The following is a 24,579-nucleotide window of genomic DNA, read 5'->3' as shown; positions in this document are numbered from 1 at the left end:
ACAAAAAGGATAAAGAGACTGGTGAACAACCTTTGTTTCTTCCTTGAGCCACATTTTTCACATAGAAAGACAAATCCATGTCTGATTTTGACCCATTATGCAGTAGCAACATGCAAATCTAAGCTTTTCTACAAGGAGAGATAGATAGATATGTATTTTACATGTAACAAGAGACCTTGTCATTAATAAAATGCCAATAGAATAGTTTTCAGTATTAGGAGAATGGATACCAGATTATCCCAGTAAAAACAGACCAATTGGGAAACCTTATATTTTCGGGTGGCATGGACTCACTGACTTGCTATCTATCTATCTATGCATACCTATTTGTGTATATACAGACATACGTGTGTGTGTGCCCCCATGCACACACCAGTACTTCCTTACTCAGGCCTTGATTTTTCCAGGAGATACTTAGGAAAAGGTTAGATTTCCCAGAAGGCAAAGCTCAGTCAGCATTTAGAAAAAATAACATTCCAGCAAAGAGACAGTACGATACTGTATTGCCAAATGGTCCTGTGAAAGGGGCATGGGCTGTAACTCACCGAGATATTAGAAACTCTGAGTTTTCTTGATAAAAGTTCAGGGTATAACATAAGCACAGCAGTAGATTCAGCAATTACTGCCACTTGTATTAATCACAGGTACATCAGATGATTTATGGATGACTGAAGCACTCAGGCATTTTTTAAAAAGTTTTGAAGAATAGACCATAATTTACAGTGAAAGGTACTATTTAAATTCAGTCAGAAAAACACTTTTATTGACAACGTGTAGCCCACCTCATTCCTCCTTTCCCATTGCAAAACAATTTTTTAAGTTCAAAATTCAGTGTTCAGAATCTTTCCTTATGACGGTGATGCTCAACTACTGAACTGGATGGCCCTTTTCCCTTCTCCAGTCTTATTACCAGAAATTTTGCTTAGTTGCATGATTCATGGTCACAAGCAGAAGAAAACTTTTCCTCTGTTGTCCTTTCCCACATCTACATGTCCTGCGCATGCGTTCACAGTAATAGCTCCCTTGGTAGTTACAGGGAAGATAACACTCCAAAGCTCAACGTTTCAAAAAGGATCTTTCGATTTCAGCATTACCAGTGCCATATTACCAATAGCCTTGTGATAATCCATCAGGATCTTAGTCTTAGATGAGTCTTTTCTGAAATGGAAAGGTCATTTTCCCACTCAAATCACTTTATGTTGTACAATGAGCAGCTAGCCTTGCCCGATGTGCTCTGTAATAAGGGCTACTACAGCATTTTATATGGTCATTCAGTAACAGCAAATAAAACAACAGGAAAAGAACATGGGGAAATGAAGCGCAAGGAGGATAAGTAGCCTTGCACTGTGGCCACCTAGACAAGAGTTAAAATTTATCAGTGGTGATGTCCCTGGCACAAGGTGAACTTTTCCCTCACATAAGAGCTCTCAGCATGAGCTCTTTTCCAGTACATCTTCAGTTCTCTCTACTGTTTCATTCCCTAGGCAGCATATTTATTCTATTTATGTTCATAGAGGTGTTTCTTGAATTCTCAGGGGCATGTATTAATATTTCAAAACTCTTCTGGAGATAATCCTGATTCAAAAAACTGATTAAGCTTTTCTAATGTTGGAAAACGTTTAGTTCGGGGGTTTTATATACTACGGTGGTTTCTTCTTTATTTATTTTCCACTTTGCTAAAATTGTAGTGAATTACTATAAATAAAATTGTTTTCATTATAGTTTTAACTTTTAATCAGGTTTCAGACAATTTCAGCTGCAATAACAATTATATGAATTAATCTGTTTGGTTTCTAGGTATGGCAAACAGAACATGGAAAGCATATAGAAGCTTGGCAGATAGTGGCAGAAAAGCAAAGTTGACTTTTTGAAGTATTATTGCCCTGTGTTATATGAAACAAGGAAAAATGTGCCCATTATTCCAGGTCAAAGAGAGATCTGCTTATGGATCACAGCACAGTTCTGCCATGAAACATGAGGCTAGGTCTGAGCACCTCAGGGACCCCACAAAGCTACTCTGGAAACAGAGCTGTGGAAAGGTCATTGAAGACAGAATTCAGTGGTTCTGTCCTTATACACGCTCCAAACGTAATCCTTTTACATACACAGTAGGAAGAGGAGCAGCTGTTGCTAGGCTTTGAGGGTATCCACAGAAATAAAGCAGAACAGCTTCCAAATGGGCAATTATTCCCAAATGAGAAAGCTCCATTAAAAAAAATGAAAAACACACCCGAAAAACCTGTGCACGCATATTTGGAGCTTATTTGGAAAGGTGACATTTAATTTGACTGAAAGTAATTGTGAAGACCTTGCTACATCTGAAATGAAGTCTTATATACAATGTAATTAATGGATGTCTGAACCATAACATCCCAGCCCTACAAAGAGTAATCCGCAGGAGTGAAGACATCGCAATGAAATTCCACTGGGTTCACAGAACAGCTCTATAAGCAGTTACAGATCTCTTAGGTTGTCAAATGTACGTAGGATAACAGAAATAATACATACTTAGTAATATTTTCAAAATCAAAGGTAGGAAGTCTTATTTATTGTTAGAAAAAATCTGTAAATATTTGCAATTACAGATTCAATGTCTTTATACATGTATCCTTTATATACAGAATATGAAGTACAGAATGCTTTGGAGTAATTGCCTTAATGTTATTTTCCTATTCCTTCAGCTTTTTTACCAGGTTAAAGGAGACATGTGTTTGAAGATAATTGAAAATGGGAAACAAAAAGATATTGTCATCCAAGAAGGGGAGGTAAAACAGAGTTGTTTTTCTGTTATTGTTGTACATAAGTATGTTAGATGAGTATTTTTATTAAGTATTTAAAAAATCTATTTATACCTGCTGTGCAAGAGATGGCATAAGGATAAAAAAACATCTGGAATGCAGTATAGCAAATTCCATGTAATTAACAGCAAACTACAATACACCGTGTTCAACATTTCATGATTTCATGTAACAAATAAAAATCTCTCTGAGCATTTGGGATACCCATTCAGATAGTCAGGAATAAACTGAGAGGACTTCTCATTCCCCTGCATGGCACGGAATCTGCCATGTGAATTCAAGTGGATCAGTCTTATTTACACATTGTTAGGTGCATGCTGCCTGCCTACCCACCCAAATAAGCCATTAAATGAACTGCCTAGAACTTAGAAAGTTGAGAGATTCAGCTATTTTCAGCCTTCTTTAGTCCTCACAGCTAGCCTTCGCAACCATCAAATACGAGAACAGTTTTAAAAGAGCAATTTATGGATAAAATGTATCCAGCTGCCCTCAGTTGTTTTTCTTTATAGTAGTCGACTTGCTAAAGCATAAATTGCAGTGCTTCTAATGAGCCTGTGACTAGATATTTTCCTTGGTGTTACTGCACGTTATTAGGTGTGCTACAACTGCCAGTCATGATTATTGTCACAAGCTTGAAGTGCACTCAGTCTCTGAAAGGATTATTAGATCTAGTGGAATCAGCCTTTAAAATGGAAGACATATTAGACCCAATAGCTTGACGTCATTAAAAGTATTATGACATTTTCCATGAAGAGACAGCTCTAAATTTTCAAACCTATAGGCAGTGAGGTTCTGGTAATACACTTCACAGTGGAGTGGAGAAGTACATTCGGCTGAGATCTTGGTGTGTACCAGAAGCATCAATGAAAAGGAGCACAAAATATCCTTAGTGGGAAGACTGACACTAGTCCTGGTGAGGCACAATCATTAGCTCTGTTTTGCAGACAGAGAAATTGTAATGACTTGCCCAAACTTGGCTAAGAAATCTGTAGCACTGAAGAACAGTACAGGCTTACCTCCTTCCTATGTAATCAGATAGCTGCTAGAAAAAGGTTTCTTCTCAAACCTCAGTAATAGATTTCTCCCAACCAGACGTTGCCTATTTGCTTTGTCACTCGCATAAGTAAGTGGCCCCTTATATTTGTTAATTACTTCTGGAGAGAATAACATCCTTATCATGCAATCACAGGTTCTCACTCTGTTGGAGGGATACATGTGGTTGATTAGTTTAGACTTTGTCTTGAGTTGACAACAAACTTGCTTTTTGTTTCCATTTCTGCTACTTAGAAATTGCAGTAAATATATAAACTCCAGATGAGTAACTGGTTAGATTTTCATTTCAATTGTGTCTAGCAATGAGGATCAAACCATGAGGAAAGCACTTGACTGCCATAAAGGCAGTGCTAATTGCAGAGTCAATGGTCATCATTCCCTGAGAAAACAAGAAACAGCATCTGCTGGGCTGTTGGTACCAAAGTGGGTGCAGCTGCAAAGGAGCAACACAGGATCAACAAAGAGTAGGCAAAAAGTGGGCAAGGGGCAGAGGATTTTGCAGGTTGGGGTGCAGGGGAAGGACAACACAAAAGCTTCCTGACACTGATGCTTTCCCATTTCTTTGAACAGATGTTCCTCCTACCTGCTAGGATACCTCATTCTCCTCAGAGATATGCAAACACTGTGGGTCTTGTGATTGAAAGAGAAAGATTAAAGACAGAAATTGATGGGCTCAGGTGAAGTATAAACTGCTGGCTAGTCTGTTAGGATTCATAATATAAACTAATTTCTCATGTCAATACAATACTGTATTTTACTTTCCTAATAATTTATCAGATTCACCCTGGCAATTTTGTACTAATTTTGTCCACACATCTATTTATCTATATGCACATAAACAGAGATCTCATTTAACATTTGATTTAGTAAACAAGGAACATGTTGAAATGTCTTAAATGCACATGGTGGTTACAGTTATCTACTTATGTATTGCCTACTATTATCACCTTAGATTTTAAAATCTCGGAGCTCTGTAACAACACAAATCAGAAAAAGATTTTTTTTATCAATTCTGGCAAGCAGAACAGTAATTCCTTTGTAAGCACTGAAAGCAAAAAGATGAAGAGCAGCTTTCTTGGCAAGTGTGTGGGAAGCTGGAAACAGAAGTCAATTTTCTTAACGCTAACCTCTCTACATTGTACACACCTCTGCTTAGCTTTTATTGCCTTGTGAGAACAACATCAAAGAAATAAGAGGTTTACTTTATATTCTAGTGGGAGCAGGACTAAGCCCTGTCCTGTGGTCATACAGAATTTGTAAGTCTAAGGCAACAAGTCACAGCAGTAACATCAGCCAAGTTGGAAAAGCTGTTTTGATATTAACCAGATACGACTGACCAAAGAGAGTTTACAGCTATTCATGTAATTTGTAAGTTTTAAAACTGTGGTAATATCCGTAATGTCCTGTTTCTGTCCTTTTGCCTATAGTTTTGATTGTTGCATTGGCGGTGTCACAGCAGGAAGATTGCAAATATGTGGAGCTAGAAAGATATAATTTTTCATTCAAACAAAAAAGGCTGAAGAAAGAAATAAGAAACAGAAAGGGATGATTCAAAAAAATACCTGATTAGCTTCCAAACTAAAGACAAATCCAGCTCATTTAAAACATTGTTCATCTATACGCTTGTCCCTTTTTCCCTTTCATTGCAGGTCTGTGGATTGTGAGTGCTTACGTTATTAAAAAAATATTTTGAGCTAGAAATAATTGGCTGGTGATTCATATAATAACGTTTGTTTGTAACAAAGGAACATAAGTAGCTTTAGGCAACTTTAAGTAAAATAACTTACCTTGTACATGAAGTCTGTGAATGGTATGGGTTAGGGAGATGCCGAATGCCTTTTTAGGGATACCAGGTAGGTCTAGAGATTTGCACTCCAATATAGTTATGCTCCTGTGGAGAAATTAAACTAAAAGCTACCATATGGTTTGCAGGTGGAAAAAAATTGGATTAACAAAGCACACTCTTAATTGAAAATATCTAATTAGGTACCTGAAAATAAATACCTTGGAGATTTTTAGTGCCCTTGTTTTCACACTGACATGATGAACAAAGACACCTGAAGTTTTGGAAGTAAACAATCACGTCATACTTCTGAACCTACATTGTCTCTGTGTGCTCCTGGGAGAGATGGGGATTTACAACCAGAACCTCTAATCTTCTCAAACTTTTTTCACTCCTAACCACCTGCAAAGACTGTACAAGAGGAAGTCATCATAAACTTTGAAGTATGCTGACTCAAGGTCTAATATTATGTTACTATTCCATTATTTATCGTGCCTACAAGCCTCAGTCATAAATCAGAGCCTCCAGCATGCTGATTGTTGTACAAGTGAAGAATAAGTAGCCTGCTCCAGCATTTCAGCCTAAGTAATGATTACATGCTTTGTACTATAAGAAAAATGCACTAGCTAATCTTAATCCTATGACAAACAAGTACAGAAACAACTAAGTTTGATGTTAGTTGTGTGGTTGGATTCTTTAACACCTAGTAAAGTGCAAAGTCCTTCTCAGGTGCAATGACTTTTTGCAACCTACACATTTGTAAGGTCTCTCTTCTCTCTAGATTCTCTGTGTTCAAAATTTGTGCTCATAGCACAGCTTTTTCCATAGTGAAGGCATTAATAACATCACTCTCTTCCGAGTACCTTGTTTTTGGAAAACTTGAGGAGCCGGGGAGTTCTTAGAAAGTTTCTGGACAATATATAGAGAGATTCATAAACCAGACCTGAATACAGAAATATGCATAATATAATTATATAAGCCTTGTTTCCCTCTCCAAACACACATTCCAGTGACTTTAACCCAAAGGACACATCGGACCTATCTACCATCAGTCACAATATGAGTGACTGTACTGGAGCATCACTCCCTTGCCAGTCCATGCAGTCTTTTTTAAATCTGTAGATAAATTCTGTATTTGCCATTCCATAGATTACAGCAACCTTGACCTGTTGATCTCAGCATAATTTATTTATTTGTTAAGACGTAAAATAATGCAAGTGAAGCACTAAGTTCCTCTTGAGGGGAGTGAGCTAAACAACACTTCCCAAATTTACACAGCTGACAACCATCTATTTTTTGCAAACAAGTCCATAAGCCACCTTGTTTTCTTACCAGTCCATGCATGGGCAATAAGCAAGCCAACTCTCTTAAATACGAGCGTTTATCTCCTAGCTGCATGGAAGCAGCTACTGGAAGTGGTATTTGGGGACAGTTATTTTTGCAGTAACTACATCCAAAGTGAGAGTTATTGGTTCCAAGGCACTATGGTACCAATCATTTCCAGGATTAAATCTGGAAAGTCTGCTAAAGGAATTTGGTGACTTTGTGGCTGATCAGCAGAACTACAAGGCCCTCCATAGAAGTTTGAGCACGCCATCCACCAAGTCAGCTAACCAGGGAAACAGAAAGCTTCCCTAAATAACCATTCTTCAGAATAAACTACACCAGGCTTGAAAACAACACGGTCTTACACAACATCAAGTAGCTATTTTCTTGAAAAGACTGAAACTGCCCAGTTAGTTAATAAAAGGGTTGACTAATGTCTTTACTTTGTCAGATACTATGTTGGAGAATCAACTAATGTCCTCTTTGAAAAATGGTTTCACTGTGAAGATCTCGGCACTCAACTTACACCAATAATTCAAGAGTAAGCTTTTTTCTGTGTAAATTTTAAAAGAACGATTAAAATTATCTAATAGATCTTCATCAGTCTGTGACCCACATAGTTATTTTTCTATTTATGCTGCATTTTACATAGATGTTAAAAGTTAAGTGCTGCTCTAGAAATTTTTAATCATATTTTGTATACCCCAAACTCATTAAATCAGATTTTAAAAAAATATGAACATCAAGTGTCCCTCACATCTATCTGGAATATACTTTTTGGACAAGTAAAAGCACACTGCTGCTAAGTGCAAAAAGAATTGAATGAAAAAATTAACACTGAATTGATGCTAGGTTAACTAGGTAAAACACTAAATTACCTTAGGTCTTCTTTTACTTGTGCTTTAATCTAAATAATTTTAATCGATATTATTCATGAATAATCAGGACTGTGGCAAATCTGGTAGAGAGCTGCATTCTAGGAAATGTGTGAATGACATCAATTAACTAATCAATTTGTTAAAATAGTTGCTAAAAGTAAATAAGAAAATTGTTTAATGACATGAATTTTAGAGACTTTCAGACAAACCCTCTGTCAATAAAATAGGTATAGCCCTGTTGAATAAATGTGATAGTAGCTGAGGATCTGGCACACTCATTCTCAGCAAAGCTTAATGGCCAGTATCACTGCCTAGTCTTTGTTAGCCTACAGAACATGAATGTGACTTTTTACTGGTATTTAAATGTTTATTATTCCAGGTTTTTCAATTCAAGACAATATCAAACTGGAAAACCAAATCCAGGTAATGGAAATTAATTTCAGAATTAGAACAATTATTATATCTGATTGAACAGCAATGATTCCCTCCACATAAAATGACTGAGTTTCTATTTTTCTTTCCAATTATGTAAATTAAAGTTACTTTGGGAAGTAATTCCTTTCATTACCCCAACCACAAATAAAATCCATATACATATCACAATCATCAGGGTTGGAAGGGACCTCTGGAGATCATCTAGTTCAACCCCCCTGCCAAAGCAGGGTCACCTAGAGCAAGTTGCACAGGATATGATTACCAACAGCATCTAGGTTGTTCATCTGGTGCCATTGTAATGATGTATCAGGTAGCTGTACAGTGTGAAATCTCAGTATCTTTATCCTTGCATGCCATTCAAGTGTTATACTAACAAAATTTATTTCTGTCTGTGCAGAATGAGGTTTTTATGAGTTGAATCTGCACACTGTATACCTACTTGTACTGCTTTACCTGTAACTATACACTGTGATCTACTCTTGGGAAATAAGGACACCTAGAGAAAGACAGATACTTTTAGGTCATGTAAGATCTGATCCATTTAACATTTTATTTCCATGATGTCTTGCCCTATTTTTTATTTTGCCTCTGTTTGTGGATAACGATTGCAACTTCCACAATGGAGCAGATACTACAGTCCAAACTCTACTCTTGAGTCTGTTGGACAAAGACATAGGACATAAAGAGAGTGACTGTTAAAGAAAACTAATTTATTAGTATCTTTAGAAATTGGATCTCTCAAACATGATAATTGCTTTCTGTATGGCAACCAAAGTCTCTATTGCAAGGATACTTGCAACAGCACTTTAAGCAGGAAACTTGTTTTGCTGAAATCTTACAATCCTGTTGGCCCACAGCTCTACATGAAAGTCCAGTATGTATGTGATCCATTGCTATTAACGTAAACAATGTGCAAAATACCACCCACCTGTCTTAACTATGTACAAAAGACTACACTATGTGACCTTCTCTGCACCTGCAGGAACAGTTTCTATGGACTATTTGAAAGTGTTTTAGTTAGGTGCAACCTGGTCAGTTCTGCTGCAGGAACTACCTGGAGAGTCTCCACGACATTGCCAGGTTCTTAATGGACACATAGAAAAGTATAAATCAGCATAAGCACAGCAGGAGCAGCCTGAGGTTCCCATCCAGAGAGTTCCTGCACCAGTTAGCCAAATGCTGTTGTGAAGGCCACCAGTTCAGTCAATCCCATTGCTCAACTAGTTTTGTTGTTTCAAATCAGTCTATTGTCTCATCTATGCAGATGACTGACTGGGGGACATCCTGCACCAACCAGGAAATCTATGGTTGGGGTGCACCACGCATGCACAGCCGAAATACCCAGCTATGCTACTCTTGTAACTATATGACTAACTTGAATGTCATCCTTCAGTCACACGCATAACTTAAATTCCATAGCTCTTGCCACAAGTTAAAGACAAATTTTAGTTCCCCTCTCTAAGCAGTTTTTGGAACCAGTTGTCCTTAATCTCCATATTCACTCCAGAATGTCTTAAGTAAGATGATTTTTATGAATTACTCTAATAGAGACAAAAGTTCTAGTGAAATATTACTTCCACATCTATCCCATTTCTCAGCTTGATAGTCACCATAAAAAAGTCACTGCCTGCCATCTCAATATTGGAACAGAGTTCTTACTCAAATCCTAACATCAGGGAAAGATGTTTTTTGCATGAGCATCACCTTTGTTAAAAATAGTTCATTAAATCATCATCACCAAAATGAAAAATTCACAGAAGAGTCCTGTGTATGAGACAGCAACCTTACCTTGCAATTAGGAAATGGTAAACCAGTTCGAAACCCTACCTGAAAGACTTTGCAGCTGAACCAGCTTTTGGCATTGGCTCTTTGACTGACTAGGAAATGTACTTCCCAGAAAAAGGCTCTGTGTTTCCTACAAACAAAGTGTTGTCATCTCCAAGATCTTACTTTTCTTTATATGCACCATCAGAATGTATTTATTTTAATTTAAGCTTGTTTTAATTTCAGCATGTCACCTGTGTGACATGTTTGGGTGTTGGTGGTTTGGTTTTTGTTGGTTGGGGGTTTATTTTTGCCCAGGAGTGTAGGGCAGGTACTGTCTCTCACTGTGTGTTCATATAGTGTCTGGCAGAGGACATATAATTTCAGATGAAGCCTCTAGATGCTGCTGTAATAATAAAAAAATCATCTCACACGTACTATCCTTGTGCAATCCAGTGATTTCCAATAAGCATCCCTCGCCAGTCTGAGCTAAGAGCTTATATGTCAGTAACAAATTAATTGTATCAGTGCAGAAAAAAAGAACGTTAAAGATTTATAGTTAATATTTTTGCAGAAGATTAGAGCTAAAGAACTAACCTGACAATCAATCAGAAGCTGTGATGCATCTTGACACTTTTTTTTAAAAAACACAGAACTCTAAGAAATTGTTATTGATAAATCCAGTACAGAAGCTCTTTCCTTGTAATTTATTCAAAAGCTGTAAAAAGACCAAAAGGCATGAGAGAATTCCTTTAAAGCTGAAAAGAAGTTTTTTTGAGAGAAAAAAAAATAAAGCAAGTAAACATAGTTATTTCACTCAGGGCTTAATACATCTTTTTCCCCTGCATGGATTCTCCTCTGGGATTAGCCACTAAGTCAAGACAACAAGTATTTGTAATGCTCTTGGTTTAACTCTTGCTATAAGCAAAAAGCAGTCAACAAAGTGACAAGGCAGGCTTTCAGACTGGGGAACAGGTCCATATTTCCAATTTTCAGTTCTCATGGACAATAAGAGGCTCAAAGGCTCAGTGATGGCTTACACATGAGGAAAATACCCCATATTTTTAGTCAACAGAAGTTTTAGCTAGCAGCTTCTGTAATTGTCAGTGAGACTTGGGTTAAAAAAAAATCAAATGAAGTTTCATTGAAATTTGAGTAAGCTGGTAATATGTTCCTTCTGGACACATACCCAACTGATAAAGAACTAATGTTTTGGATCAGTTCTTTTTTTTGTTGTGGGTTTTTTTTTTTTTTTCCTTAAGAAATAGAATTCAACAACCAGCGTGACACTTGTAATGGTTACAGTTACAAAATCACCAGTTTCTCATGGTGTTTCACTCAAGACACATTTTAACAAGATTTGAGCTAGCCTATGCAGAGGGCTGGGTTTCAGCCCCTTCTTTCAGTTTCTCTTCTGAAAATACAGAATCCCCTCAGCTTAAAAGTGCCAGCTGAAGCATTCTCAGGTTCATCTCTACATAAGCCTGAACTAGTGCCTCACCTTTTTAGAGAGGAATGGAGTAAAATTGAAGAAAACCATCTTGAAACACACACTTGATTGCAGCTCACTCATAGAGGAAAGCTATAAATGGAATCAATCAAGCTCCAATTGCTTTTAAAAAAACACCACACATACACACAAAACCCCACCCCTAAGTCCAGGCTTTTTCTTGATTTATTTATGGTTTCTGGCTCAGCCAACAGTAGGGTGAGTCCCTGTGAAAGCAGGATACTCAGAATATATGAAGAGACAGCTGTAGCTATTAAAAAGACACATTTTTAGAAGAGGGACTCAAGTATCATCAGGTGAAATACAATCAGAAACATATATTGCGTGCAATCCTTGCTTTAAGCATCTTCCCTGGAACTGTTTTGTACTGAATTACTGGCCTCTTGTAACCATGCGTAGAAATAAAGCCTGAGAAAATTATCCCCTCCTTTTTTCAATAAGGGTGAATATATTTAGGATATAGTCTAAACATGGAACACTCAAGATAGGTTGGTTTGGTTTACTTTACGCAATTTTTGACATGAGGAATCACAGTTATCAAAACAACTCTTACTACTTTCAGTTGAATTGGACTGGAAGCAAGATTCTCTCAAGGTTTCTATTTCATCCCAATGTTATAGTCACAAGGACAAGAGACAGTTCAGACAGACAAACCCCAGTTCTAACAAACACTGATGGCTGAATATGGTTCGCAAAAGTATCTGGTAGTTCAAAAGTTTATCCTGCCATGCTCACTGAAATAATCCAGGCTTCTTTTATGTGAAATTTGATGGGGAAAATTGCAATAAAAGACTTTTCCTAAGTTAGGCTTGTTTAAAAATAGTCTTTAAGAACATTAATTGTGTAGGTAGAATATCAGGTTTTTGTTCATCCAAATTAATTAATCTACTTCTAATTATCAATGAAATTTTAATTCCCATAAAAGCTTTGTTGTCAGTGGACATACAGATAGAAAATACAAAAACCAGTCCTGTAGTGACCTCACTAGCAAAATTTTCATCAATTTTAGGTGTATCTAGGGTAATTTACAGTCTGGTCTTAAAATCTGGTTAGTATCATTAGCATACAGCACAGTTCTATGCTTGTGATTCAGAGCAAACAAAGCCTAAAGATCTGAATGAGTATGAAAAATTGGGTGCTTTCTTCAGTCAGCTGGAGTAGGAATACCATGCAGCCTAGGGCATGTCTATAAACAAATGATTTCTGGTTCTAGTAGTGCTATTAAATGAGTTATAAGGGTGAGCTCAGCACTATAAAAATCAGCTTCTGTACTGTCATCCTCTGTACCTAATCCAGTACAACTTCTGTAGACAGTATTTGCTGTTCAGTCTTGTTTCACTAGTGTATAAAAGCAATCAGATCAAAAAAGAAGAGCGTTTATAACTGAAAATAAGAAAGAGCTACAGAATAAAGATAACTGGCTAGTGGGCAGTATTAATTCAATTAAAAGTACCTCAGAAATATACAAACAAGGAGAGGAAGAAATTCTGTCTTCATTTACACTAGAGCAAATATAGGGCCATTCTTTTGAACTTAAGATAACTGTATAAATATTTGTGTCTTTCTGTTGTAGGTACATTGAAACAACTCTAAAGATACTATCACTGTGGGGGTTTTTTTAAGTAAGAATTATGATTTTGGAAATAAGTTTTATTTGCTGTGAAGCTGTTTAGAAAACAGACTATTTTATTCTCTTTTCTCTTATCTTTTAAGGACTTCCAACATATCTAGATAAATTGCTCCTTCTCTTCTATAATATGTTACTTCTTTCTGCTTTGAATACTTGTATTAAGAGAAACAGCATATGAACATTTAGATATTAAGGAGTGTTCCTCTAGAGAATTTATTTTGCAGACAGCCACCAGGCAGTCTCCAGGACAGAACAGTATTCAAACCAACCTAGAGATTGAGTCATTTTACACTGTCTAGACCCATCATAATTGTACAATTCTCTGAGCCACTGGTTCTATAACTTTTATCAACAACTTGAAACTAATCCTTTTTTATATCATCCTCATTGTCTGTATTCTGGCAAAGATGCCCACATAAATACACTGTTCATCTTTATCCCATCATACCTAAATCTTTTAAGTACCTTCCAAGTCATGTTCATATCTCTCCAGAAGCACAGCTTCAGGTACATATGTGGAAGAAGAGAACAGAATCATCTAATACACACCTCCAATCCTGTATAACCGTTCAAACTCTCACTGGCTTCATCCATTTCCCCTCCCTTTGTATTTAACAACTTTCCACACCACACTGGTCTCGAAAGAGCATATAGCCAGTGCTGGAGATGAATAGCTCAGATAAACCAACCTGAGTCAGCAACATTTAATATACAAATAAAGTAGAATTACAATGTCTGGAGTATGGCTGCTATAATATGCCGTATGAAAACTTCTACTAGACTTTTTAATCCAAACTGCAATGTATCATCCAAAACCCAGGACTGCAGGCTGCATATTCTCTGGAGCCAGGAACACTCCAAGAAGTTCATTAGGCTTCCAGAGACCAGAACTGCTAACAACAACAGTCACCAAACAAAACCCAACAACTCTCCAGGAAGAAGTCTGCTTCTCCCACAATATTCTCAGCAGAGTCTCCTCAAAAAGAGGCAGAACATAAACTGCAGTCTCCAGGAGCTCTCCTAATGCTTCACCATGGGAACCGAGCCACTAGTGACCTTTAGTACATAATGTATATAATAAACCTATCAGGGAAATTGGAAGAAATGCCCTATAAAGTAATTTTCCTTTCTGTTCAGACCTTAGTGAAAAAAAAAATCTAATATTTTCAGGAGCTCCAAAGCTCACAGCAGTTTCACAGCAGGTATGTTTTCTCTAATAAGGTAGCTTCTTTCTTCCTTATGCTCTCAAATGCTCCCCAGACAGCAACATCTGAAACAGAAAACTCACTTCTGGAGTCAGTCTGACATTTTCAGTAGCATTTCTAAGGCTATTTAGTAGTAATAGCTCACACCTGCTGTACAAATCCTTGTCTCACAAATGTAGTGAGGTCTCAACACTTGTTATAAATGAAATATCCCATTCCTCTTCTATGGAAGCAGAAGTTATGCACAAAGATGGTTAATGAAATGCCCATAATCATATAAAAGGCAGACTCAAAAACAAAAATTAAGATTCCCGATTTTAGGATTGGAACAGTTGTCAGTATTTCTCAATACAATTTATTGTTCTTAATTACAATGACCTAGCTATGTCATGAAGAGCGTTTAAACAGAATTATGGCCTAAATCTTGCAATTTTCTTGTTCTAATTTATTCCCATCCTTCTGGTTGGTGATATCTCCTTTTGAAGAGGCTATATTTCTTTATTGAAAAATATTTTTCAAAGCTTTCCTCAAACTTCTTTGTTTCAATTAGGAAAGAAACCCCGTTGTTTAGTTTCCAGCTTAGATTTAATGACACAAAGAAAAATGTGCCTAGAAATAATTACAGGGACAAGTCATAAATTAGCAGTCATGCCAATTCTCAGGGCATGCTACAAACACAGTTACACAGGGAAATGTATGATTACACCAAGTGAGTGCTGTATTTTCAGCTAAATGTTTCCTCAACTCAACAACAGTGAAATGAACCAACTACCTCCAAAGTAATCAGTCACCTTCAGTGCTTTCACTCTGGATTTTTATATCAAATGAGCTAACTACTTGTTTTTTCAAACCTAGATGCCTGAAATTATGTCCCTCAGTCCACAGGTTTTATTTGGAGAGGTATTAAACTCCTACTAGTCTCACTGACATTTCTGTTAGCATGGAGAATAAAGCAGACTTTTCATAGGAATTAGGTAGGCACATACGGGAAAAACATCCCAGGGTATGTATTATTGCAGGCATTGGCAATTAAATGTGAAATGCTGCAGAACTGTCACATCATAGCTATTCCTTATGATATAGTATTCTTGAAGAGATGGAAGGAATGATTAGAAAACAGACAGAAATAAATGAATATATAATTCTGAAATAACTTGCAAGCTCTTTATCTCTAGTCTGGACCATTTTAGACCCAGTTAAAGGATACCTAAACAAAGAGGATCTAACTGCTCAACTTTGGATAAGGATGTCTTTACTTTTACAGAGGGACACACTATTTGTAAGGGACTTTCTCACGTCCTTGCATGGAGATGGACCCACAGCATGCAGGGACAGACTGTTTCTGAGACAGCACAGTGACTTGGGATGGAGGAGCTTTCATAATTAGTAAGAACATATAAGGTGATTTAAAGATTTGAGGATTGTTCCATCTAGATTGTGCTGCCTAGAAGTGAAGTACTGAAAAACAGTTTTTTCATAAAGCCAACATGTAATCAGTTTGGTAGTTGACACTATTCCAATATATTGTATTTCACGTGCTTTATTGCTCTTTTCTTTTGCAACAAATCTCAAAGAGACAAGGTTTGCAAGAGAGCCATAGGAAGAGTTTGGTAATAGTAGGGCTCAAGAAATACTCTGGGAGAATGAGATGGACTGATTTCTTGACAAGAAAGCTTAGGCACGTCACTGGGGTAGGGAAGGGGGAGCTTCCATATAACATGCAAGTTTGGGGTAAGCAAATACAGCCATATATACCTGGTAGGACAGTGGCAGTCCCCTTTTACTTGTCTTCTCTATTAGTATCAGAAGTACAGTACTCCCAGAAAGTTCAAACTCTTCCTTAGATGGTCTCTGTTGAGGCTGTAACTACATGTACATTCACTGGCTGTTTTCTTGCAAGTTGTTCTCTCCATTTTTGCACAGCTTCATATTTTCAGTACACTGTCTATTGTTTAACTGAAATCAACTTCCTCTAAAACCTGTAATTTGCTTTTTAAAATATTTACAAACTCATTTGGTAAACATGATGTATTTTTCAGCTTAACATGATATCATCACATTCTAATTCAAAGGTGAAGAGAGCTATAAACCCCATAAAGAACATATTGCTGTGATGTGAATATTTAATAATAATGATCTACAAAACCAGACTTTACTATTGAACTATTTAAATGGATCTTCTGAACATGTAAGAAAATATTAGATTTGATGTTCCACTTAGTGATACATTACTTGGAGATACATACACAAGACATCGAGCTGACTAGGTTAGAATTCCTGTCTTCTTGCATTTTGCTGGCTTATTTTTATCATTACCATCATTAAACATGTTGTCTCCTTGTCTCACAGTATTACTAGAATATAAGAACTCTGGAAACACACCAACTCACACTTCCTGACATATTGTTGAAAGCTAATGTACAGGCTAAACAGAAATATATGCAACAATAACTAATTATAAGCCATTAGCCTGCTAAGAAACACTCAGTTCCTTTGGAAGCACCAGGCTTCAACTCTGATATGTGTGGGATTGTAAAATATCGGATCCTCCTCATCATACTTCATTAGTTCATGTTCACAAGCGCTAGGGCACCTGCAGCTTTCAGCATCATGCAAGGGGTAAGTATCAGGGTTAAATAAGGACTCAGTCAAGTAGGCTATGAATAATGTCAGACATGTGTCATGTACTTCATCATCACAGTGCTCTCTTATTTGTTCTGCAGTAACAAGTAGTCAAATCATCACACTGGATCACACCAAAGGTTCATTTCATGCAGACTCAGTTTTCAAAGGCCATTATGCTATCACTGGGCAAGTGTCGTTAACATCAAAACTAATAAGCTAAAGCCCCATCACAGACCAGGGATTGCTGACAAGACAAGCATCAAAAGACAGCTCTTGTCCTGAAGAACTTGATCTAAATAAAAAAAAAAGTCCACCTTTACTTGAAAGTAAATGAAACTGCTAGAAAGTACCTGTACATCATAAGCAAGAAAGGACAATGCTCTATAGTAAGCGCAGGATGTATCACACTTTACATTGGCCCTAAGTATGCACAGGTCACTGCTTACTGTTGTCCTGCACATGCTGTCCCTTTTGATCAGCACAGCTGGAGTCAGAGATCACTAGAAAGAGGAAAAGTAGCAAAATTATATTTGAGAGGAATAAATGACAGAAGTTAAGCTACAAACTTGAAAGTTTATAGTTACTTCCCATTTGTTAGATTTGTGTTGCTTCTTGGTCAGAACAAACAAGTACTTTGGCTTTTTTGTACCCTGAATTCCTTGCAACTCATGGAGAACATTCAAAGTTCTGCTTGCCTAAAGCACCACAGTGCCCACCCTAGAGACTCGGCTTTTTGCTATCTATTCTCCAGCATATGAAGTCTGAACTTATTAGCTTGATGCTAGAATTCTTGACCTGTGGAGAATATGTATCCCCTTGAGCTGAGCAGGATACTCATGGCATCTCAGTATTTGTCTCTTACACTAGCAGGTGCTATAGACTATTTTTTTTTTCAACTATCTCAGCTAGGACACGCATTTTAGTAGAAAGCCCTACCAATGGGTAAATTTCTTATATGCCAAAAGGCTTTTCTAGATTCAAGAGTGACCTGTTTTATTCTGATAACAGAAAAAAACCTCTATCATATTTATATTACTTTAGAAGGTAAAGATTGCTACTATTAAGGAAACAAAATAATTTTTAAAATCTATTGAAATACTAATTGCACTAAGTACCTTCTGATAAAATGTCTTATTTTTTCTTCTCCTCTACTGTGTGTGAATATATATCATAATATTTTAAACCTTTATTTTGTATCTCACACGAACCAACAAACAACTTTCCAATACAGCTATAGTTGAGCACATCCATAACTTAAGGACAAAGTGTATAAGTATTCCTAATTATATCCAAAGCAAGTTCAATGAACCTGCGAAAATTAAGAAAAAACACATGAACAAAACCAACCAGATATATTGCACTGTGAAAATAAATCACCAGTGACCTTAACACTGCTTTGTAGTGTTATCAAACAATAAAATACAGAATGTTCAGACTAGAACTTGTTAATGTTTCCAGGCCCAGATTAGAACAAATCTAATGTAAAGATTTTCTTTTTCCTTCTGGTGCTTCTTAATTTCTCTGGAGGAATTTGCTTTTCAATAAGAGTGTGTTAAGTTTTTGAGTTAAATAATGTAAAAGTAGGAAGTTTTTTTTAAAAAAAAAATTCTTGAAGGAAAAAGCTTTCAAACAAACAAACAAAAATCCTTCTTTTGCTGCAGATTGCTTCATATTTTCAGTATTTCCTGAAGGAGGCATTGCTGAGACAAATCATTTGCAGAACCATACTGACTTCTTCCGTTTAATTTAATATAACAGAGAAGAAATTTGAATGGCAAAACCTGTTTCTACAATAAAAGTGTTATCATCCCATCCAGATTGTCTGGAGATGGACGCAGATATTCAGTGCTCATTATGATCTGTTAAACAGCAGTAGCTTATTCAGTACACTGCTATCCCTTGGATGCACTGACTTTCTAACATACTGTTCAAAGACCGCATGCAAAATGACCTTCCAGGAAAACCTGGAATGATACATTCCAAACACTGCAAAGCAGTGAAATACAGCTTTAGAAAAGAACCAGAAAAACACTGCATAATGAATACACTAATACTTTAAAAAGACCTACTCTATTACTGGTACCGAGACCAAGTTTTGGCTGCGAGTTTATTACCTCAATGGATTAGGGAGACAGCCATCTAGTGAGTTTTTCCAGCATCTAGTTGGTATTATTACTTGAAAATACTCTATGGGCATTCCCCCATGGCATCTCAGAACAAGCTACTTAGGATCACCAAGGCGATTGCGCTGTCTCTGTGCTTCACCGTGAGTTGGTAAATAACTAAAGTCCATTTCATATACCAGCAACGCACAGCATAGATCTTGAATTTCACCAGCTACACTAAAACTGCATTTGGTCCTCCAGCTATTTGAAATCAAGTCAGTTACGAAGGAGAATTACTGGAAATTAAATCCAGCTAAATCTCCATGAACACCACAAAAAAGGCATTTTATGAAGTTTCAGGTTGTGATAACCTGTGTGTTTCACTGTGGTCAGTGTATTTAAAAACACATAGGGGAGAAGAAACATAGAAGCCAGTACTAACTATGTGAAAGATGTAGAGTAAGCTGGTTCTATGGGCCTAATTCTACTTATATGGGGATGTGTAAGGGGTAACTCAGCAAAGCCTCAGAGATGATACATCACATTTCACTAGTGTAAGAGCTGATCTGAAAGAGAACGAAGAATCTGCCAGCAAGAACTAGGTAGTCTATTGCATACTGTTTAAATGCATTTTTCACAAGCATGGATGCACAACACTTCTGACAACAGCTTTGAAGAAGCAACTCCATAAAGACGCACAAATAGTACATGCGTCTTACAACCTCAAGTAAGAAGTCCTGATAATGACCATAGCACTGTTTACTGTTACAACTGACTTTTAACTAGATAATGTCTGCAAATTGAATGCTTCAAGCTATAAACTACAGTAAAATGTTTGCAAAGATCAAGGGAAGCAGGTGTCACTGATAGTCCTCTGCCTTGCTTACAGATGAACTCCTGAAAGAAACACCTTTCCCACTAAATTCCACTTCCGTTATGAAGCCATTTTCCTTCCCAGGCTGGTTAAATGATCATCGTGGTGAAATAAAACAAAAGAAATCCTTGAGTATGTTTGGCGATAACTTTGAAACAGAGGTAAGGGGGTCTAATTTCTCTGAAAGAGGGATATTTTTAAAGGTACAGATAATAGGTGTCTCCTGTTCAGACCGAGTGAATCCAGGCCTGGCAAAAATACGTAGTCAGCAGAGAAAGTTATGCACTCCCACAGAACAACTCGGTCTTAGCCTGCCCTGCCCTTCACCCATTGATTTGACTAGCTTAGGACAGGGGCTTCCTAGCTCAGACGCATCCATTCACGGAATCAACCTTGAACCTTATTTCCATTGATTTCCTTTGGGATTAAAACAGCTCACTCACTCCAATCCCCTACCCTGCCATATTTCCCAAATCAGAAACACCAGCATGATGCAAATACTACTCACAAACGTGTTTGGCTTCCTTATGTGTTTGAACAGAATTCTTGGTGCTAAATCTAATCTGAGTGTGTAAATATGCTTTTCTTCATGCCCCCTCTATCTACACAAAGTGGAAACAAGGAAAACTGGACAGCACCAGAGAGCCTGGGCTGTGCGAAAGCATTGCACTTCTCTGTTTAGTCAAACACAGTCTAGTTTGAGTGTAAATGAAGCTGTCACCATTTGATATCTGTGCTATATGCATGACAGTTTACAAAACATATTCTTTCCCTGTGTTACCTGGAGTCACACTCTGAAGAATCCAATACCTTTGACAGCAAAGTGATAGAGTGTGGGACTGTCAGGAAGAACACAGAAAGGGCAGATAACAAGGAAAATAAGGTCCACTCTGCAGCATTTTTAATGCTAATAGAAGACTCTTTTCTACTTCAACAGGCTCTTGACAGGGCCCAGAGTTCATGAGGAGGAAGTGCCTGTTCCAAGAACAGATGCAGGAAGGATATAGATGCAAAGCTGAGAGTGGGAGGAGGCAGAAGGAATAGATAAGTGAGGATGCAAAGGAGCATAAGGAGTGGCAGGTGTGATCGGTTCCCTTTTTATCGGTAGGAATCAATATGAGAATACCAAACATAATGTGAATTTTAATGTCTGTAAAAATAGCATCATCTTCTATGAAGATTTTTCTGTAAAAATAGAATGTTTTAAATGCTGTAGGAAGATGAATATGTACACTTTGGTCACTGGGATGAATCTGTTACTTTTCTTCTGGTTTTTTTGGTTTTTTTTTTTTTAAGGTTATAGCTTATGGGCCAGGAACAACTGAGAAAAGTAAAAAGAATTCAGATATCTGGATATGGCAGTTGGTATGTGACAATTCATACTTGTTAACCAATGAGTTCATGTTTCGATTCAGAGCAGACTGAACAGTAGTAAAGCCTTCTACCACCAGCAACAGAAATGAAAATGATTACTTTCTTTCTCATAGAAAAGACCATCAACAGACACTACCCTTCAGCTTTAAACTATGATGAAAAATAACTGTAAACTACTGCCACCCTAAAAATATTCTTATCTTGTATGTTGAGGACAGAAATACTGGTATACTTCATCAGGACTTGGTGGGGATTTTAACATACTCTACATAGGGTATAGCCTGTAAATACATCAGAATGCCTCCAAGTTATAAAAAAAAGCATCACCTATTACTTCTGCCTTGAAGCATTTGTTCTCATACTGAAGTCAAACTCGAATCAGGTAGACTAAAGCTAATAGAAATCTAAGAACTTGTTTATGCTAAAGGACAGTGGTAGGTGATCCAGATGCCCTTCATTCAGCTGGCTTCTATGAAACACTTGCAGCCCAAGGGAAAAAAGAGAGAAAAGCTAGTTTTCATTTACACAAGTCACCTAGCTTGGAAGGCAGATATTTCTATCGGTTCTTATTCTGTTGAAATTCACATGGGACTATCAAATAACTAATCAAAGACATAATAATCTTGAAAGACATTTGTTTACACTGCAGCTTACAACAGCCTATGTAATCAAGCCCTTGTTGCTGGCAAGAACCTGGCTCCTCTGCTGGACACGATAATGACTAGTCCATTCCAGTGTGGACAGACTCCTGTCAGCAATTTGTCAGCTCCCTGACTTCTGAACTGCTTTTCAAGAGTTAAAAAGATAATTGGAATCAAAAAAGTAGAAGAGCTTGAAGTACTTCAGGAGGTTATCTCCAATTTCCAGAGCTGTATCAACTTGCAGGCTACTTGGTTAGATTGGTAGCAGTGTACCCTCAAGAGTCAGGCAATGGGTTGCTGCTTTATGATAGGCAACTATGAACCATGAAGCATGTTTTCATTGATGCTAATAATGTCAGACAGGGAAGATCAGCTGAATATTTAGCTAGGCCTCATGAAACAGAGCAGGTTTGAAGTGCTTTTTCAGTGGGAAAGATTTCCATACTTAGCTGCAGCACTTACTTTCTGCTAGTGACAGGACATGGAAAATTAAAAGCTGATTATCTGTTCTTTCCCTTCAGGAGGGCACATCAACTGTTACCACGGATGGTAAAACCCTGACTCTATCTGCTGGTGACAGCCTGCTTATCCGAGCCAAGTCTATGTGAGTAGAGGTGAACAGTGGTTCAATGCATGATTTCCCAGCTTCCACCAACATAAATTCAGTTTATTTCATCCACACCAGGCTGGGCATCAGCGCACCAGCTGGTGCAGAAACACAGCATCTGTGAATGCAGGATTTGCAACAGCCTCCATTATTCCTCAGGGCAGAAGTGTCTTCAGGAGGAGACAAAGCCAGACATTCATTCTAGTTCACATTTTATGATTGGAGGGGAGGGGGAGGCAGACATGACATAAAAAAAGATAAGCACTACCAAGAAAAAGCAGCATGCAAAAGACCACGCACAAAGGTAGATAGCATGAATACACCAATCGGCAATCACAGCAGATCCTCTAAGCTTCAGACCAGGCTTAATCAACATCAATGCACCAAGATTTGGGGTTCAGACTAAGAACACAGCTGTCTTCCTGGAGTAGGATGCATATGGCTGTTTCATAATCATGACACACATGATACAGGTAAAGGAAAAAACAGTGAAAATAGTTCCCAGCAAGAACAAAAAGGGAAAGTACTTGCCAACTCTTGTGAAGGGTGCCATAAGCTGATAAACTGCCCACCATGAAGAAGATGAAGGATGATGAAAATGCACTGGTAATGCAATGCAGCAGATTATAGGCAGACAATAAAAATGGCCTTCTTTCCTACAGGAAAAATCTAATAAGTAGTAGCACTGACATTTGTACCTTTTGTCAAGCACTGAAAACATTTGCTGAAAGAGCTGAAACTGTCTAGCTGTACACAGAACTGTTCTCTGCACCTGCGATTCCAACACATAACCACCTCCTCCTTTCACCATTACTTCCATCGCCTCTGTGAAATCACTTATCTTAAGTCAATTCCCAGTCCTGCAATCCAATCAATAGGCATGTGTTTTCAAAATCAGGGCACAATACACATGCAGAGATCTGCCAGCACAGTTCATATTGCATTAAGATGTTTATCAGATCTGTATAGCAGGCATCTCTGATTGTATGCATCACTGCTGCACACTGATTGATCTCTGGCCATCTCTGCAACTGGCACAGAAACAGCTAATACAAAAGTGATGACCACAAGAAAAATACTATTGAATTCATGGATACTTATTTCATTAAAATAGTATCTGTGCTGAGGTGATTCTGTTCCAATCTTCATGTCACCAAGATCAGAATAGATGCTTTCCCCCTTGGTTCATCCATAAGTAGATACACATTCTTTCCCACCACGTCATGACGTTTGGCTTGTATTAGCGATGGGGTAGACTAATTCCCTGAGATATCACAAGATATACCAATATGGAAAGAGAATAGGTATAATCAGAACCTGTTTGTTTTCCCCTACTTTTCAGTAGCATCGATGTTGTAGTTGTTGGTTTGAGTGTGTGGTTGCCCCCCCATACACATTGGATCATCTCTCTTTCTATTTTTCCAGGTACTGCTGGAAGAGAACAGAGGAATGTGTTGCCCTTTGCATTGCTCAGGATCCAAAACGCAAGCAGCCTTACACCTAGGTCCTGTGCCAGCTGACATTGATGATAAATAAGCTTTAACCCACTTGTGTTATCTTAATGATCTTTTAGTTCAAATGCCTGGAAATTTGAATTGTCTAACACAATAATTACACTGATTTAAGTGCAGTCAAGTGCTGTGCCCAGTTAAAACTTTTTTGCCCCTCAGTAGTTAAAGTTTCAGCAAAACCTATAATCAGTAATTTTTTAAAAAACAAAGAGAACAATAGCTCTTATCTGAAAGGAAATTAAAACAGATCCAAGTAGTAGGATTACTTATATAATATATATGAAACTACCTAGAATAAGTTAAAGGCTTTTCAAATGCAAGTCTGCTGCAAGACGTAGGAAAGGAGATATGAGATATACTGATATGCCTACTTAGGTAACAGTCTTCATTTCTTTGTCCCAGTTTTGCCATTTGTAATAAATTGGGTATAATGTTAGTTACCCAGCCCACAGTAGGGGAG

At 37.5% G+C, this 24,579-nt stretch overlaps 1 protein-coding gene across 1 annotated transcript; it reads left to right on the top strand.

The window, feature by feature from the left end:
• Positions 1 to 2,685: 2,685 nt before the first annotated feature.
• Positions 2,686 to 24,153, top strand: HAAO (3-hydroxyanthranilate 3,4-dioxygenase). Its single transcript, XM_009695108.1, has 8 exons — positions 2,686 to 2,765; positions 4,422 to 4,528; positions 7,412 to 7,501; positions 8,218 to 8,261; positions 20,002 to 20,147; positions 21,283 to 21,351; positions 22,523 to 22,605; positions 24,034 to 24,153. The coding sequence occupies exons 1-8, from the start codon at positions 2,706 to 2,708 to the stop codon at positions 24,110 to 24,112; spliced, it is 678 nt and encodes a 225-aa protein (XP_009693410.1). The 5' UTR covers positions 2,686 to 2,705; the 3' UTR covers positions 24,113 to 24,153.
• The last annotated feature ends 426 nt before the right edge of the window (positions 24,154 to 24,579 follow it).

The sequence above is a fragment of the Cariama cristata genome, unplaced genomic scaffold, assembly GCF_000690535.1.
Source record: "Cariama cristata isolate BGI_N322 unplaced genomic scaffold, ASM69053v1 scaffold11172, whole genome shotgun sequence".
Lineage (NCBI taxonomy): Eukaryota > Metazoa > Chordata > Aves > Cariamiformes > Cariamidae > Cariama > Cariama cristata.
The sequence above is the reverse complement of the archived record's forward strand: the minus strand, read 5'-3'. Positions and strand labels throughout refer to the sequence as shown.

What these genes read in the sequence shown, in the direction of transcription:
- HAAO (XM_009695108.1), top strand. Translation starts at nt 2,706, where the DNA reads ATGTGTTTGAAGATAATTGAAAATGGGAAACAAAAAGATATTGTCATC. An exon ending in CTTACACCAATAATTCAAGA is followed by an intron (nt 7,502 to 8,217) that starts GTAAGCTTTTTT and finishes TTATTATTCCAG; the next exon opens with GTTTTTCAATTCAAGACAAT. An exon ending in AACTGGAAAACCAAATCCAG is followed by an intron (nt 8,262 to 20,001) that starts GTAATGGAAATT and finishes CCTTGCTTACAG; the next exon opens with ATGAACTCCTGAAAGAAACA.